The 19,076-nt window shown below is 42.5% G+C and overlaps 1 protein-coding gene across 1 annotated transcript in view; it reads right to left on the bottom strand.

Moving 5' to 3' along the window:
• Window positions 1-1,109: 1,109 nt before the first annotated feature.
• Window positions 1,110-19,076, bottom strand: part of SLC39A6 (solute carrier family 39 member 6) — a 376,217-nt gene continuing 358,250 nt past the window's right edge. Inside the window, exon 9 of the mRNA XM_086965345.1 lies at window positions 1,110-2,016. Coding sequence (XP_086821471.1) covers window positions 1,864-2,016 — 153 coding nt within the window. The 3' untranslated portion in view covers window positions 1,110-1,863. The remainder of the gene's footprint in view (window positions 2,017-19,076) is intronic.

The raw sequence follows: 19,076 nt of genomic DNA on the forward strand, positions 1-19,076 counted from the left end.
CATAAGACACTTTACTTACAAAGTATCCTAATAGAACGCATTTACAAGTTCGGTGGTTTTCTTAGAACTTTGACATGCCCCCAGTTGTCCAGAAACTACAATGGACTCTTTGTAGCTGCAAAACCCTGGTGAGAATGAGACATGCTGCTGATTGGTTAGAGCCAGGGGATACAATAAGAGGTGGTCTATGGCGCTGGACGAAGTGCTCCAGATGAAGCCTTTCATTCTGGACAACATAGGCTGGAATAGCCAACATGAACTGGACACAAAACCACTAATATAGCTTGTGAATTGGACATTTTTTGCCAGAAGTAGCACTCAAACTGGTACAATAAGCTAAAGGTGGTCTGCCGAAATGAGTATACCAGTAGTGACCTCTAGAATGCAACATAATCATCCTGGTGTAACCTCTAGAGATAGCTTCAATGCACTGGGTCAGCCAGTAAGAAATGCACACAGCATTAGAGCTACTTGCATTTGTTTTAAGAGGACTGAGAGGGCTCAAGTGACCTTGAGAAACGGACACACCGCTCCAGAGTTCATTTTAAATACAGGAATCGAGTGCTCTGTTTTTTTCACACCAACCAATGCATCAAGTATCATATTTCCTGCAATCCCTTTACATTGAACTGTGATGGGTAGCCTCAATTTGCTGCAAGTTATGCATCTTCCTCTACAGCAAAACTCCTGTAGCTTTTCATGTGTCCTTGTCTGACTTTTAACCAATTTAAAGGCATCCAGTTAGAGAAATCCAAGTTGCTCAAGGAGCAGTGATGCTTGCATAATTGTGAAGTAGTACCGATAGAGAGTCTGTGGGCAGAAAGATCTTGAAAGTCTCCCCATGCTGGTCCTGTCCTGTGCATGTGTGTCTAAACTAGACCTGTACTGTATGTGAAGATTTTTGATCTGATGCTGCCCACGGTGTACCTTGGATGTGTCTGACAACGAATCTTGAAAAACACCTTTTCACAATACTAAACCCCAAATTATCTGTTTTGTCACTGAATGTTCTCTAGGCAAGGAGTAACTCCAGTAGAGCACACTGTTGGACATTAGTTAGGGTGTACTACATAAATACAATAAATAAAATAAAGACCGCAACTCGACGATTTGCTTACAAAGCTAAGTTCTTTACTTCCAATGTTAAACTACAGGCAAAAACACTTTTTCTTACAGAATGTTGAAAAATAAATACAAATGAAATATCATATTCACGTTTTGGCACAAAGACTTCTTTTATAACATTTAAAACAAAGTAGCTATCCTGGCGACAAAACAAAATAAATGCAGCTTTACTGTAACATGTAACATACTCCTGAAGAAGACTTGGCTATTAACATACATATAAATTACAACAAAAAAGTTGTTTACCAAAGTTGACATTATTATTATTTAATATTACTTCAGTTAACAGAATCAACACGTACACCATGAAAATAATAGGGGAATTCCAGCCAACGTTTTGCTTTTTAAGCTGAAATTCGAAGGCCCAACGTCCCTCGTACCACAACTCTAACCTCCCTTGCTTGGGGTTTATGAGGTACCAGACAGGGTAAATTTCAGCATTCATAATTTGTCATGGTTATCTCAGACCACAACCATGTGAGGAAGCGGTATGCAAACTGCTTCATTGTTGACACTTCAGAGCAACGGCTTCATTTGAAAACTAATACTATATAAGGGTGGGCTCAACCTCCAAATAAAGGCAGTAAAATGTCATGCATGAAGCCACATCCTTAAAGATGGCATTCATGACGGAAGATGAACCAGAATCTGGTTTCAACTTCCCATGGATTTACAGAAAAAAGATTCCATAAGCCATGCAGCTGGGGAATGGTTGTAGTTCCCTTGCACCTGGACATTTTATAAGTTAATACTAAACACAATTTTATGTTCAAACACTGAAATAACTAACATTATTCCAAATCCCAAAAGGATTCCAGCATTTTGTAATAGAAAATATCCCCATCGGCTACAGCCGTGATCGCTGGCGTCATTGTGCAACATTTCCGGTACCTAAATCAAGAAGAAAAAAAATATGTAGTAAAACATAACTGACATTTGTATTTAAAAAAAAAAACATTTTACATACATTAGGAAATTTTCAATGCAAAATCAACCATGTGATTCCAAAAAAACAATATAATGGGCAGCAAAATATATTTTTAAACTTCTAATACTTTATTCACTAAAACAAAGTAGGTTATCTCCCAGTTTAGGGATATGTGGTAGCAGCCCAATAAAATATGGATACCGGATTCTCTGGGCCACAAAGACTCCAGGGTGAGCGGCTCCCCACACAAGAGGAGCAGATGCATAGTACAGTAAAGGGTACAAGCCCACCGCCAAGGGAGTTGATCAGAATCACACGTTTTTCTTAATCCACTTATCTTGCAAGCCTACATGACCTGTACAAAAGGGACAGGGCCAATAAACAAGCATTTACAATGCAATGGTCTCGGCATTATTAAAGGTAGAGCTATTGTCATTGCTCATGATTTATTTTTCTTTTAATCATAAATAAATAGCATTGTCATTTACATTGCCAATAGCTTAATCGTTAAATAAATGTCATTGTCATTTACAATGCCAATAGCTTAATCGCTCGCATATGCATGACCTATTGCATTTACACCCACTCAGAGCCCCACACATACAGAGCCACCCACACAGAGTCATTTACATAGAGCCACCCACACATAGAGCCACCTACAAAAAAAGCTATCCACACAGAGCCACACACACACAGACTGGCTTGTTAGTAGAAAGTAGGGACGCCATTTCATCAAACGAATAGCCTCACCACCAAGCCCAACGGTTACTTACAAATGCTCTTATTATAACTAGGCACTGCATGCTTAGTGCTATTGGCTGAAATCCCAGTAACGCTTGAGGATCATCGAACCGTCAGTCTGTGATGCAGAGCTTGAAAAACATTGGAACTAGCAACCAAGACCGCAGGGGAAGTTAAGGTAGGCAAGTAACAAGTAGGATGAGAGGAGGGGCAAACAACTATGATGGGAGGTGAGCAGATGGAAGCAACAATAGGCAAGCAGCAACGTTTAGGAAGCAACGGCAATGATGGAAGCAAGTAGAAAAAAAAGTACCTGAATTCAAGCATTTGTCGCGGAAGGTCACTAATAAAACAATTAATAAATATGTGGTACATGTTCCATCAAAGGGAGGACCACACAAAAGGAAAGTGAAACTAGCATGTGCTGACCAATTAGAAGCAAGGAAATGACAGTGACAAAGAATGTCCTGCTTGTTTGTATTAAGCCCGGCTTATGTGCGTGGTAAGCCTGCAATGCAGCTGCTTTTATTTTGTGTACGAGGAAAATTTGCTCTGTTGCCTGTGCTGCCCCTGCCTGACGAAAAAACTTGTACTGCTACTGTACACACTGTGACTATGTGGAATGGATTTGCGATGCTACTTCCTGTTTTGGGGCAGCTATAGAACAAACCAACCATGATTCAAGTGCCAAAATGTAACCCCCTCGGTAGGCAACCGTCCTGTTTTAACACCTTGAAAGCTCAGGCAATTCATCCCGGATGCTGAACTCCCTTGAATCCCATTATTCATGACGAGCTCAGCTCGTCATGAGCACATGAGCAGTGTACTCAGGCCCGGACTGGCCGTTGAGGGCACCGGGCAATTCCCCGGTGGGCCGCATGGTTGGGGGCCGGTTTTGGGCCCCTGGGGCCGTTTTTGTTACAGGGCCGTTATGCTGCAAAAACGGCCCTGTAACAAAAACGGCCGAAAACCGGCTCTCTCACAGAGCGCGGTCGCACCTCTCCCCCCTCCCCTCTCCTCCCGGAAGGGGGGGAGGGGGGCCGGCCGAGCACTTTGCCAGGGCCGGTTCTGGTTCCCTGTCCGGCCCTGAGTGTACTGCATGACGAGCTGAGCTTGTCATGAGCATGGAAGGGGTTAAGGATCATGACAAGGAGTCCTATTATCAGACATGGTATTCTGATTTGATGTCAGTCAGTACATATGCCATACCCCCATCTTTTTTATCAGGCTTTTTAAAGGACAGTGGCCTAATTTATGGTATTTAAGGTTGTGTGCCTGATTATAGCGCTAGAGCAGCCATGATGCCATGGCTTTAAGTGGGCCGGGTCCTATCAGTGCTCTGCACCACAGTTCCATTTTTGCAGCACCACTGCTCAAAACCTATGATGTAACTTCAGAGACTCGTTTTACTTCTTTCACAGTCATCATTTCAGAACTGGATAATTTTCAATAATATTAGGAACAACGCCATAGTTGTTGCTTATTAATTTTATGTAACTAACAAAAATGGACTACACCAATAATTCTAGCTTGTTGCTGGTGTAATGTTACTTGTATCATATCTGGATGCAACGACAGAAACAGCAAAATACAAGTCGGGCGGCACCCTTTGCTAAATACATATTTTTAGCTTATGTGTTTTAAGCCACACCCTTAATTACATCGGCGAGACCCTCTGATTTTTTTATCAGACTTAATGCCCTGTATGCTGGGTTTCAGTGAGCTTTACAAAAATTCCTACACATTCTTTTCGCACAATTGCCCTGTAGCTCCCTCGATAGCTTCCTTTGATATTTTGCATAGAGGCATGACTTTTCTATCACTGATCCTGAGATAAAAGTCCCCGTCTGTTCAGGCAACATTTATCTCTCTGTCCTGGATCTAGCGCTCTCTGCCCTCTTTCAGGGAATTTGGCGATCCTCTCCCTCTTTCAAGAGGGCTGTACTTTTGTTTGACGACGTTCCGGAGGGGGTGAGAGGCCATGGAAAGTGAGATTAATTCTAAAGCTCATCATTCTTTGTCTGGATTCCTATTTGTGTATTTTGCTCAGTCTGCTTCTGTTCTCTGCATGTCTTTGCATGCTGCTGGGGTTCTGGAGCAGACTAGAAGTGCTTTTAGGACCTTGACATTTCAATGTAAAGAGAACGGGCCCCACTCATGAGATGTATATGCACACGTTGTGCCATAACCTCTGGCAGGCCGTGACCCGCTCCCCTGTGTGTAATGAATACAAGAAGAACAGGGGCAATAATACCAAGGCGCGACCAGCCACCCCCATCCCAACATACACAGTGGAGAGTCCAGCACCACGGGGGAGTGTTTTAGGGAAGCCAGGCACGCACCTGCAAGGAGCCCTCAGGCCCCCGGACACATGCCTAAGGAGGATGAGCAGCCCGTGCTGGGAGAGCCGCCCACCCTGGAGGGGGGCGAGGCCGGGAAGGGTGCCGAGGGGGCCCCCGCTGCCGACAGCCAGGGGGTAAGTACACTGGTTGATGATGGGCCGGGGGATTTGGGGCGGAGTACCAGGTGGTCCTTCCTGTGAACGGAGATAGGAATCACCTCTGGGGACTGTTTCCGAGTGATTTCACGTGATGGACACCATCTCTTCGGGCGTGCTGCCGATTAGTTCTTACAAAACAAGCGGCTTAAGTGAGTGATATGTTCTTTGCTTCAGCTGACAGAAGCTACGCTGGTAGATGCAAACCCCGGTCTGGATCCGGGTCCTGGGGGGAAACACTTCCGGGTCGCCGCGGGCAGCGCAGCGGCCCCTTCAGGTCACTGCAGGCGGTGCGTCAGAGCGCTTCACACTAGGAACAGAAATGATCCATGAGAAGATTACGATACGAGTGAACACGTTACAAAAGCAGACGTTAAGTTACATGAGGCAAAAGTGACAATTGTGAGCAAACAAAATACAAGAGGTAGCAAAAGGTACATTACAGGAGGAATAGACTGGGACCTCAGCGAGAGGGAGGGTGTGGGGGCGGGACTTAAAAGAGACAGAAACGCCCACGTGTCGCATCAAGCCGGGGAAAAGAGTAATTGACACACATCTCTTCCAATGGCTAGCCTCCATTTACGAAGCTAGCCAATGGAAGAGAGGCGGGTTAAAGCCCCACACTGTTGAAGCCATGAAATCTTCGGCTCCGCCCCCCACTGCTTTGCAGTGCGACGGCAGCCTCAACCTAAAAACACAATAAACCATTGGTGTAGAGATGGGATTTGCTTTCTAAGCAGAGTCACCACAGAGCACACTTGCACGTGCAGAAGAAGTTTCTGGAGGGAGCACGCCTCCAGTTTCTGGTGAGGGTTAGTAAAGGCTTTAAGGGGCTGTGTTCAATCTCTGGACTCCTTGCGCTAGATTCAAATCTTCCTCGGAGGCAAGGTCAGCATCTGCACTGCAAAATTGCAGAGTCCCAGGCTCTCCACATCACTGGAGTCAAGCTATCCAGGCTGAAGAAGGCTGATAGCCAGAAACCGGTCTTTGGATGCTTGATTCCGGTCTAGGAAAGAAATGGCTTGGTAGTTCGGGCTGGACTGTTTCCATGAGGCACAGGGTCAAGGCTGATTTGCATATAGCCATTGTCTGACCTAGGGTGGTGTGGAGTGCAAAAAAACGATGTATTTAGGCCCAGATCTTTGTACTGGGTGAATGTAAGACATTGTTCTGCATTCTGTCCATCAACTGTGTTTTTTGCAATTTTCACCCCGAGTGGGCTGGGTATGCTCAGACGTGAGTCCCAGGCTCTCTACATCACTGGAGTCAAGCTATCCAGGCTGAAGAAGGCTGATAGCCAGAAACCGGTCCTTGAATGCTTGATTCCGGTCTAGGAAAGACATGGCTTGGTAGTTCGGGCTGGACTGTTCCCATGAGGCACAGGGTCAAGGCTGATTTGCATATAGCCATTGTCTGACCTAGGGTGGTGTGGAGTGCAAAAAAACGATGGATTTAGGCCCAGATATTCGTACTGGGGTGAATGTAAGACATTGTTCTGCATTCTGTCTATCAACTGTGTTTTTTGCAGCATCTGCACTGCACACCAGGAGAGATTCAGCACGGCCTTTAGGCATGCGGAAACATGCAAAACTTGGTACCACTTTCTGGACGGGTCCAACCAGTGTGTATCACAGAAATGTTTTGTAAGCTTCAGGGATGACATACGTTTATATTTCGCATTCTTAGCGGCAGCTTACTGCCAATCAGTGCAGGTGGATTCGACAACCTTTCAAAATACAGCCGAGCAGACTGGGCTAGTTTTACCTCCTCAGTCTGTTCAAGGAAGGGCTCCCCTATTACCCCCTAACCAGAATATGCTGCAGTGGGTATAGCCTATGAGGGGGGCTGACCAGGTACGCTGTGTACATGTGTTTGCTCTGGTGGGAAGCATGGTTTATTCCCTCTAGACACAAAGAACTGAGAAGCATTATGTGAAGGGGAATGGGGCTGCCCTGGTGTGGTACTAGATTAGCTTAACAGAATGTTTAAGGTTTTCTTTGGAATGTCGTAATAGTAATAGAAAATTGATACTTGTATAGCGCACTACTCACCCGCAAGGGTCTCAAGGCGCTTGTACGAATACCGCTGTGGAACCCATCCTGGCTTTCCCTGTGAGGCGTCCACTCCTGGGCACCCCCAAGGTGGAGGCCAGGCATCCTTAGCGTTGTGGGGGCCGTTGTGGAGATTAAGCAAGCTATTGCCCAGAGGTGCAGAGTGGGACTCCATGATTGGAATAGGCACCGAGGCGAGAATTATCAGGTCCGTGGAATTTTGAGCCCAAGACCCGCCGAGGCGGGAACCCTGGTCCCGGGCTAGACGTCTGCATCAGGGTCTGCCGCTCTAATCATTGAGTCACACTTCTCCACATGCAAAGTGTTCTCTTATGGAACTTCCTTCTGAGTGCATCCATGTGCTGTTTGTATGTTTCCTTTTGAAAGCTATCATTTGTTCCATGTTCTGAAGATCAGCTGTTTTTCAGTTACGCTGCTGATCTTCAGAGGGTGGATGCTCCAATAAACTTCTCCACAACTTATTCTGGATTTCTTGTGGTTTATAAAACCCACCACTACATATTGGTGACGCTCTGGGATTGTACCTGGGAATTATGGATTTTTATTCTGGAGCATCCACAGAGGCAATTTGAATTGTATGCATTTTTCGAGGAAATCCTCTTGCCTGCCGCATCTTTGGATTTATTGAACACGATTTTTCAACTATAAAAGGATTACTTTCATTAAGAAACTGTTTAAATTCCTGCTGTTTGCCTCAAATAGTCTTGCAGTGTACTCTGAGAGTGTTTACTCGCATGCCTTCCGCCGCGCTTCATTGTTAAACACTCGTTGTCCTGTGTTGGTATCATGGAAAGTGTGTATGCGTGTGCCTTCCGCCACTCTTTACTCTCACTTTCTTGTGTGGAGCTTAAAACAATCTACGGACAACCTACGGAAAGATTTACGTTTCCGTTTCCTTGCTACTTTGTGATAGTGATTATTTTTGTGTTCTCGAAACACATACGTGTACGCGCTGATTTATTTGACATTTTATGCTGGAAACACCGGTGCGTTTAAACAACCGCCGCACTGATTTCTTTTGAATCTGAGCAACGGAATTCGCCATCAATCTTTCAGTTGCTGGAATCTTTCTACATTTGTTTCCCACATACCTTCGAGTGTTCATCTCGGCGTTGGAATTCAGAAAAGCCTCATGTCTTCCTTCCTTGCGTGTCTCGGTGACCCGCACAACAAGAAAGGGTGATTGTTTTGTTCCTCCAAAAACTATTCGAGAAAAAATTATCAGCCAGATTCATCAAGTGAAATGCGCTCGCAAAAGGGCCAGATTCTGAGAATCTGGCCCTTTGCGAGTGCAATTTTTGAATTTGGGATTCATCATCCCAAATGCAAAAATCGCTAATAAAGAATTCGCAAATTTGCGAGGATTAGCATTTAAGGAATATCTATTAGAGATTCCTTAAATGCTATTCATGAAACATTTTAAAATTGCGAATTCGCCAATTAGGAGAGCTCTTTACCACGAAGTCAAACCTCGTGGTAAATAGCGAAATAGTAAATAAGTTGCATGTTGCGCACACACATGTCCAAAGGACATGTGTGTGCGCAACACCAATGTAGATTACATTTCAGGTGTGCTTCAGGGTGTCCTTTGGACACCCTTGGCACCCTTGAAATCGCATCCTTATTTACGATTAGCAAATTGCTAATCGCAAATAAGGAATTACTCCCTATTCATTCCTATGGACCTTTAGGCCCATAGGAATGAATGGGGAGTTATTCCTTATTTGCGATTAGCAATTTGCTAATCGCAAATAAGGAATGTGTAGGAATCGCAATTTATTTAGCGATTCCTACATGAATCCCGTTTTGCAAGTCCTTAATAGCGATTCCTTAATAATCACTATTAAGGACTCGCAAATCGAGACATTGATGAATCTGGCCGTATGTCCATTGCTCATTTTGGTCATTTAGGTCAATCCAGCACTGTTAAGAAAGTTGGAGATACTTTTTGGTGGCCTTATATGGACGTTTGTATTAATTTGGTTAAAAATTGCACGTTATGTGCTAATTCTGACAAAGTGTTGAAAACACAACATTCTGATATAGTTAAGGTTGAAATTCCTGATTCTTCATGGAGCAAAATTGCGATTGACATTTTAGGTCCCTATGAAGGAATTTCCTTGCAAAAACTATATATTATAGTAGCCATTGATTATTTCTCTAAATGGGTTGAATATAAATAGGTTATTCAAACAGATGCACTATCTGTTGTTAAGTTTCTCAAAGAAATTTAAAAAAAAGAAGTTTTACCTTCAATTGTTGTTTCTGATAATGGTCCACAATGTACTTCACATCCGTTTAATTCTTTTCTCAAGGATGCCAATATTAAACATATCTAAACTGCTTTATATTCTCCTAACATGAATGGTCTTGTGGAAAGATTTAACAAGACTTTGGTTGAGGGAATTCAGTTGGCTATTATAGCTAATATTGATGTCAAAGCTCATGTTGCGGAGTTAGTTTGGTCATATTATTGTACTCTACATTGCATTACTACGTTCTCACCTTTTATTTTATTAAAAGGTAGGAAACCTCATAATGAGCTTTCTCTTTCGTGGACCAAATTGTGTGAATCTAATTTACCAATGAACAAAGTTTATAAATTAGCCAAACAAAATTGCAATTCTTCTAATTATATGGTTTCTTCAAAAAGTTCTACTTTACGAGTTGGTGACAAAGTCAAAATCAAGATACCGCTTTTTGTTAAAAAAGGCCAATCTAAGTTCTCTGATGTTTTTGTCATTCTTAAAGTTGGTAAAACATCTGTTCTTTTAGATATTGGTTCTTGGTGGAATATTTCAAAAATTGCTGAAGTGAATGAATCTGTTTATAAAACATCTTCGTGTTCATCTGATCCAGATTTTTCAAGTGATTTTGTTGTTTTGGATAAAGGACTAGGACCTGTTGATCTGATGAATCCTGCTCCTGTTGATGCGATTAATCTTATTTCTTCTTCAACTTTGTTATCACAAAATATTGTTGAAAATTGTGTTTCTTCTCCTTTTTCTAAGAGGCAGAAACGCTTACCAAAGAAATTGGAAGATTTTGTTTTATTTAAATAATTCTTGTTTTAACTTTTCTTTCTTTCATTTATAAGGAAGAAGGATATGTGGTACTAGATTAGCTAAACAGAATGTTTAAGGTTTTGTTTGGAATGTCATGCAAAGTGTTCCTTTAAGGAACTTCCTTCCGAGTGCATCCATATGCTGGTTGTATGTTTTCTTTTGAAAGCTATCATTTGTTCCATGTTCTGAAGATCAGCTGTTTTTCAGTTACGCTGCTGATCTTCAGAGGGTGGATGCTCCAATAAACTTCTCTACAACTTATTCTTGATTTCTTGTGGATTAATATTACACCCACCACTACACCTGGATGTCATTTGTGGCCAGCATCTATCGTCCAACTTCCTGCTTCCATTTTTACAAACAAATGATTGTTTGCCATTGTAGGAAAGTAGGATCTTTCTGGCATAGATTCCCTCACTTTTTTGCCGGATGTCAATGTGTTTTGACTTTGGTTCACTGGAATCCTGCTAACCAGGATCCCAATAGCAGTGCTCTCACTTCTAAACTTGCTGGTAAGTACTTTGTACACCCCACAATTGAAATACAGGGGTACCACTGTAAGTCCCTAGTATATGGTACTAAGGTACCAAGGTCATTGTCTCCCATGGGCTGCAGCATGCATTGTGCCACCCCTGGGTGTCCATGCAAACTGTGACTGCAGAACTGCTATTGCAGTCTCCGTGAAATGGTGCATGCACCTTTCAGTATACATCTCAGGATTTTCTTATATCCAGGTTACTGCATTTTAAACTTATAGGTCACCATTAAGATAGACCCTTCAGTCCAAGGGCAGAGTGCACGATTCTAAGTATGTGGGTAGCCCTGCACGAGCAAAGGTACTCATACAAACCCTGAACTTCATTTTCTGGGCTTTGTAAGTGTAGGAGAGCCATTTTAAGGTATGTAGTGGACACTGGCAAGTCGAGATGTCCAACTACATAATGGCTGCTCAGATCCTGGTCATATTTGGTGTCAAATACATTGGAATCATGCAACTAAATAGATTCCAGTACTAGTTGCATGATAACATGTACTGGCAGTTCCTTAGAGGATCCCCCTATACCTACCTGCGTAGCCTTACAGGGTCTGCCTGCCAGCCAATGCTGGTGCCGGCCTCAGACACTGTTCTGCCCACCGGATGATGAGCCTAACTCAGGCAGGGGAAGCTGACAAAGGATTTCCTGTGAAAAAGAGGTGTGAACATCTCTCCTTTAGAATTAGTTAGGATGGGGGTGCTTCCGAGCACCACCAGACTGCATTGATGCCCTCCTTGCGTAAACCAATTTTGCCTAGTTCAGGAGCCCTTGCTGACAGCACTGTTGTCAGCATTTTTTTTTAACAACATTAATTGATTTTCTCCAGCACCAAGTGGGCAGAGCCCAACAAAAGTTATAAATGTACAGGGCAGATGGTGGATAATGTAGGTACTGAAATGTTTCCTGCCAAAGGTCTGCGGAACATCAGACCGAACTCCCGCTCCCATCCCTCCCCCCAAACCAAACAGCACGCACCCCATGAAGAGCAGGATATAGTTATAATGAATTGTCAGCGTCTTTTTAAGGATTCTCACTGATGACAACGGCGATAATGAAATATTTATGGGCATCGCTGCTGTAGTTAACGTTGAAGTTGGGGTGGTCGTCATCAAGGTCATTGATGGAGTCTTTGTTGCAGAGAAGTGGAATGTTTGAGAATAATCAGCGTCGACTATAGTCTCGTCTATGGCATTACCGCTGAAATCCAACTCTATGAAAAGATAACTTTTGCATTTTTCCTTAATTACTCCAAGAAATAAGTCTCCATTCGAAATTTTTCCATCCCACAACTAAACAAGTAAAGTTTTACCCCTTCCATCATCACATACGTTGCACGATGATGATTCAGAAGACTGCCCCTTTGGAGTGGCTCATAGCCTATCAGAGGTTCATGTCAAGTGCCAAGAAGATGGGGAATAGGACGGGCAATATTATGATAAATATTATTAAACTGCTGGACAACACCAGGAGGAAAACATCTTATGGTCAACAGAAACCCTCCCTCGAAATGCCTATCTCTTTAGTGAACAACTTACAAAATATGCTCCAGGACTATTTTCGCAGGTTCCCTAAACCGGCGAGCACAGCTCTATCAATGCAGTACCCAAGGCCAGTACCATCTCAGGTACGAACGCCTCTTTCATGGCTATCAAGACTGGTCACTGCTCCTGCAACCCCACTTCCAAATTTGGCTTCCACAATAGCTGCCCCTCCAGCTGACCAGCCACCTTCCACGGATGGAGAGAAAGAAGCAATAAATAGACACCGTCTCAGTCCCTAACGAATTGGATGACTATCTAATCCCAACTCCAACCCCTCCAGTACCACCACCAACAGACTCCCCACAAGGGGATATCGCTGGCTTCAATAATCTTATGGAAAGGGCAGCCAAGAGGTGTGAGCTTCCGCTTCTCACCTGACAAGTGGATTGGTTCCTTTAGGATTTTAAAGAGCTCACCAAAACATCTGTTTGGGCTACTCCATCATTGACTTACCCTCCACCCTTTCAATGCCCATGTCCAATGTCAACGGGGGTAAGTGGTGCTCGGTAGAAGTTGGGCAATATATATCTGAAAAATATATTCCCCGATCTCATTGATGTTTACAAGGCCCCAGAGTTCAGTTAAGTAAAAAGTGAACACCAGTGTTTTCGATTAATTTATCTGAAGGGTCGAGGCTATTGGCTTAGTGGAAGAAGCCCTATGCTCTTTAAGAATAGCCCCCACTACATGTGTTGTATAGTTAGCTCACTAACTTGAAATTTACAGGACATGGAATCAGGAAGAGTGACTTCCAAGTACACAAGGAGTCCCCACCCTCTCCAGTGGTACACCATCATAAAATAGTCTTCCTTTACATGTTTTGAGCAGATTAAAGAACATTAGTTTTAATAATAATAACAAAGTTTATAAAGCGCCTGGTTACACTAGGAAAAAGTGTGTCCCCGCGCTGTGAAGACAGAAACCAAGCAAGCTCCTTGACAGTCAGGTAAAGAATAGAGGGAGACAGAGAGCCTCACACTATTTCGGGAAGAGGAAGGTTTTCAATTTCTGACGGAACCTCATCTCAGATGGTTCCATACGGAACTCAATCGGTAGAGCATTCCATTGTTTACTGGCCAGATATCTGAAAGATCGACCGCCCATCCGTGCTCGGTAGATACGAGGAACCTGGATGAGCATACTTCCTAGGGACCTCAGATGCCGCTTGGGCTGGTGCACGGTCAGTATCTCCCACCCGCCTCCCCCCCCCCTCCCTGGGCAGCTCTGCATGTAATGGAACTGCTCGCAGTGACATCACTTAGAATGTCACCGCGACCAAGGTTCCAAGGCGAGCGCCGGGAGGGGAGTGAATCTGACCTGTTGAGCTGTTGCTGTGGCTGAGGTCGCTGCGTCCTTTGTTATCTACGAACTGTAATAAACACGGTTATTACTCTCACCCCTCTGGTGTCGGTCATCCATGAGAGTTTTCACAGTGGTGACGAGGGTACTAGGGACAGCAACCTCAACACGCGTTAGAGGCGGAGAAGAGGAAATTGCCTTGGAGCCAGCTAAGAGGAAGGAAAGAGGCTCCGAAGGTGCTTGACAGGAAAACTGTAATACGAGCGTCTGTTGAAGAAAACGGCGGTAAGTCGAGCACAGCTGGCAGCGCAGAGTGTGATTACCAGCCGCGACCTTCTGAAATGAAGAGGTAGTGTGAAACCTGAAGAGTCTGCGGCGTGTAGGGGAATATAAAACCACCTGGAATGTGAGACCCGGCGGCGTTTGGCTGACTAGCGGATGGTCGTGGGGAAGTTGTCAGGCAGTGACAGGCGGTGAGTCACAGCGCGATCCCCAGGCGGGGTGATTGCCACAAGCTGGACCACGTCAGTGCGAAGAAGCAAGGGCTCCCGCTGACTTTAAAAATAGTGACGGTGGTATGCTGGCATGAAGGTGACCGGTGGGGGGAGCACCGCGTGAGAAAGTAACACGCTTAAAGAAACTGTAGTCTAGACGGAACAACAGGAGGTAAATCGCTTCACCCCAATGTGATTCCAAGAATGACTTTACCTGCGTGTGACAAGTGGGTTGGTATGCGTTTCCCCCTCGAGTTTGGTGCCATATGATCGCCAGGGGAACATACTTCAGTTTATTTATCCAGCCCAGCTGTTTTGAGAGCGAGGGGAAATGAACTGTGTTGGCCGCTCAGAGACTGGGGGTGTTCGGAGTGAGAAAAGACAACAGAGCAGCTCTTAAACGGAATTTCACCTCAGCAAGGCTGACTTTACACAAAGTGAAACACTAATACATATATTTAAATATTTAAACATTTCTCATTAATATATGTATTCACTAAGATACACAAAATCAATTAAAAAAAAAACCCATCCATTTAGACACTTATTTTAACATTTATTCTTCCATCGCCTTTTACATATACATATATAAAACATTTATTTTTCAGAAAGACACACATTCATTGGATGGTGTCATCAGTGATGTCATGAGTGATGTCACTGACCATGTCATGAGTGATGTAATATGTGACGTCATCAGCAGTGCATTGCACGTGCAAGTTATAGTGAGTCCAACTAACTATAACGTGGGAATTTCAATGGTTTTATGAAAGTAAAATTTCCAGCTAACTATAACTGGTGTTAAACCTATGGTTTTTCAGTGAATATACATATATATATATTACCTACTGGCGGTCGCCAGTAGGTATATATAGTTAGGATTTTTTCTCTATGGGATTTTTGAAAATTCTATGTCTAATAACTTTGGCGTTTGTGGACTGAATTGGCTGAAATTTTCAGGAAAATGGAACATTTTGTTTCTGAGCAGCCCCTGACAATTTGGGGGGGTTTCATCAAGGGTGGGCCGAGAAAAAAGGGGGGTCCCAAAACGCGTTTTTCCCATGTTAATTTCCATAGGGCGATTGGCCTCACTTTTAGCTCGAACGGCTGAATGGATTTGCACGAAACTTGGCAAAATTGTAGGGACTGTTAGCCCGATGTGCCTTTGCTAGGTCTCAATATATGTGCTCCAGTGGATTTTGAGTAATTTAGGTTCAAAAAAAGATATATATCTGGGCGGAGCCTAACCACACATCTGATCTGATTGGCTGTCAGCACTTCATCCAAGAAGTGTTGGCAGCCATCTTGGGACCAATATACATGATAGCACCTCATTAAAAAGCATTGTAGTTAATAGAGGGTTTTAGGACTTTAGTTACATTATAAATCATTTGTTGATGGTACCATACTCGTTTTAGGAATTGTGGTGGGTTCTAAGGTGATTTTACCATGTGAAAAAACCTTCTGCTGTGATATCATGAATATTGTTTGAAAGAAAACTACTATCTCATGATTTTCCCACAGTGGTTTGGAAGGGGATCTATAAGCTAAACTGAAAGCATATTTTCTGTAAATTCACATTATCTTTCTCAGTCATGTGAAAATGAAGTCTGACATTCTCAGTAAAACATGTACACCCAACAAGGACAGAGACTGTCAGTTGATTCCTTTGTGTTCTACTGCAGCCTCCTAGAGTGTTCTAAAGAACAACTAGAGCGCTAACAGTCCTACTTATTACAAAGGTATGGCACACCTGAAGCCATCTTGATTGGAATAAAGTGGTAACTCTTAAAACATTTAATTTAAAAAGAAACATGAGGGGGTATATTTTGCCATAGAAAGTATGATCAGTGCTGCAGAATGAAAAATAAGGGCACATTTTGAGTGACTTCTCAAATCCTTTTCTATTTCATTAAAACATTCTGACATGCAGTCTCCCAAAATGGCAACCAGAGACAAAAGAGCCCAAATGTAGCCCAAATATCACCCAGATGTAGCCCAAGTATAGCCCAATGACAGAATGTCCCAGAGTGTTCTAAAGAACAACTAGAGCGCTAACAGTCCTACTTATTACAAAGGTATGGCACACCTGAAGCCATCTTGATTGGAATAAAGTGGTAACTCTTAAAACATTTAATTTAAAAAGAAACAACATGAGGGGGTATATTTTGCCATAGAAAGTATGATTAGTGCTGCAGAATGAAAAATTAGGGCACATTTTGAGTGACTTCTCAAATCCTTTTCTATTTCATTAAAACATTCTGACATGCAGTCTCCCAAAATGGCCACCAGAGACAAAAGAGCCCAAATGTAGCCCAAATATCACCCAGATGTAGCCCAAGTATAGCCCAATGACAGAATGTCCCAGAGTGTTCTAAAGAACAACTAGAGCGCTAACAGTCCTACTTATTACAAAGGTATGGCACACCTGAAGCCATCTTGATTGGAATAAAGTGGTAACTCTTAAAACATTTAATTTAAAAAGAAACAACATGAGGGGGTATATTTTGCCATAGAAAGTATGATTAGTGCTGCAGAATGAAAAATTAGGGCACATTTTGAGTGACTTCTCAAATCCTTTTCTATTTCATTAAAACATTCTGACATGCAGTCTCCCAAAATGGCCACCAGAGACAAAAGAGCCCAAATGTAGCCCAAATATCACCCAGATGTAGCCCAAGTATAGCCCAATGACAGAATGTCCCAGAGTGTTCTAAAGAACAACTAGAGCGCTAACAGTCCTACTTATTACAAAGGTATAGCACACCTGGAGCCATCGTGATGGGAATAAAGTGGTAACTCTTAAAACATTTAATTTAAAAAGGAACAAAATGAGGGGGTATATTATGCAATAGAAGGTATTATTAGTGCTGCAGAAAGAAAAATTAGGTCACATTTTGAGTGACTTTTCAAATCCTCTTCTATTTCATTAAAAAATTCTGACATGCAGGCTCCCAAAATGGCCACCAGAGACAAAAGAGCCCAAATGGAGCCCAAATATCACCCAGATGTAGCCCAAGTATAGCCCAATGACAGAATGTCCCAGAGTGTTCTAAAGAACAACTAGAGCGCTAACAGTCCTACTTATTACAAAGGTATGGCACACCTGAAGCCATCTTGATTGGAATAAAGTGGTAACTCCTAAAACATTTAATTTAAAAAGGAACAAAATGAGGGGGTATATTTTGCCATATGAATTATGATTAGTGCTGCAGAAAGAAAAATTAGGGCACATTTTGAGTGACTTCTCAAACCCTCTTCAATTTCATTAAAACATTCTGACATACAGTCTCCCAAGATGGCCACCAGAGACAAAAGAGCCTAAATGTAGCCCAAATATCACCCAGATCTACCCCAAGTATAGCCCAATGACAGAATGTCCCAGAGTGTTCTAAAGAACAACTAGAGCGCTAACAGTCTTACTTATGACAAAAGTATGGCACACCAGAAGCCATCTTGATTGGAATGAAGTGGTAAGTCTGAAAACACTCAATTTAAAAAGGAACAACATGAGGGGGTTAATTTTGCCATAGAAAGTATGATTAGTGCTTCAGAAAGAAAAATTAGGGATCATTTTGAGTGACTTCTCAAATCCTCTTCTATTTCATTAAAAAAATTCTGACATGCAGACTGAAACATGCACTTTGAATACCAGCAGCAGACGTCCCTGGTGAGCAGTAGCTTTACTACAGTGATCTAATGTGCAACTAGAGTGCTAACATTCAGAATTTATGGCAAATGTGTGACACATCTGAATGCCTTCTTGATGGAACCAAAGTAAACAAGCATTGAAAATGCAATAGATCTCGCCCTCGTTTAAGTTAAAGCCATTCTGTTTGTAATGAGGTGGCTTTTTAGCTTTGCTTTTATTAGTGTTTTTTCAACTTTCATGTAAATAACATGCATCTGTATGCATATAAGTATATGTATGCATGCATTTATGTTTGTATTTATATAGATATACAGATGATATATGTTTATATATGTATGTATATATATATATTCACTGAAAAAACCATAGGCTATAGACCATATATAGTTAGGAATTAGCATTTACAAAACCTTGAAAATTCACTGAAAAAACCATAGGTTATAGACCATATATAGTTAGGAATTAGCATTTACAAAACCTTGAAAATTCACTGAAAAAACCATAGGTTATAGACCATATATAGTTAGGAATTCGCATTTACAAAACCTTATTTTACTCACACAAAACCATTGAAATTCCATATATAGTTAGTTGCACTAACTATATATCGCGCACCCGCAATCCACTGCTGATGATGTCACATATTACATCATTCATGACATGGTCAGTGACATCACTGATGACATCACTGATGACATCTCAAATGACATCACTGATGACAACATCCAGTGACTGTATGTTTCTGTAAAGTTAAAATATGTCTTACATATTGAAGAATGAGTGGATGTATAAGTGTCTGGATGAAGGATTTAGTAGGTGCACGACTGACTGTATGAGTGAGTGATTAAATGTGTCTCACTGAGTGCATGGGTTAGTGACTAAACTGTCTTAATTTGTGCATCATTATGTCTGTTGTTCTGTAAACTGTTGCATGTGTTGATAAGTAGCTATATGAGTAACTATATGGGTTATTGATTGGTTGCCCAAGTATTTGTATGGGAGACTGAGTGTGTGTGTGGGTGGCTGGGAGGTGTATGACTCTGTGCATAGATGTGTTAGCAGTTGATTCACTAGATGTATGGTTTCAAAAGTGCATGTGGAAACAGCTGTATGGGCGGTTGACTGT

The sequence above is a fragment of the Lissotriton vulgaris genome, chromosome 4_1 (genome assembly GCF_964263255.1).
Source record: "Lissotriton vulgaris chromosome 4_1, aLisVul1.2, whole genome shotgun sequence".
NCBI lineage: Eukaryota > Metazoa > Chordata > Amphibia > Caudata > Salamandridae > Lissotriton > Lissotriton vulgaris.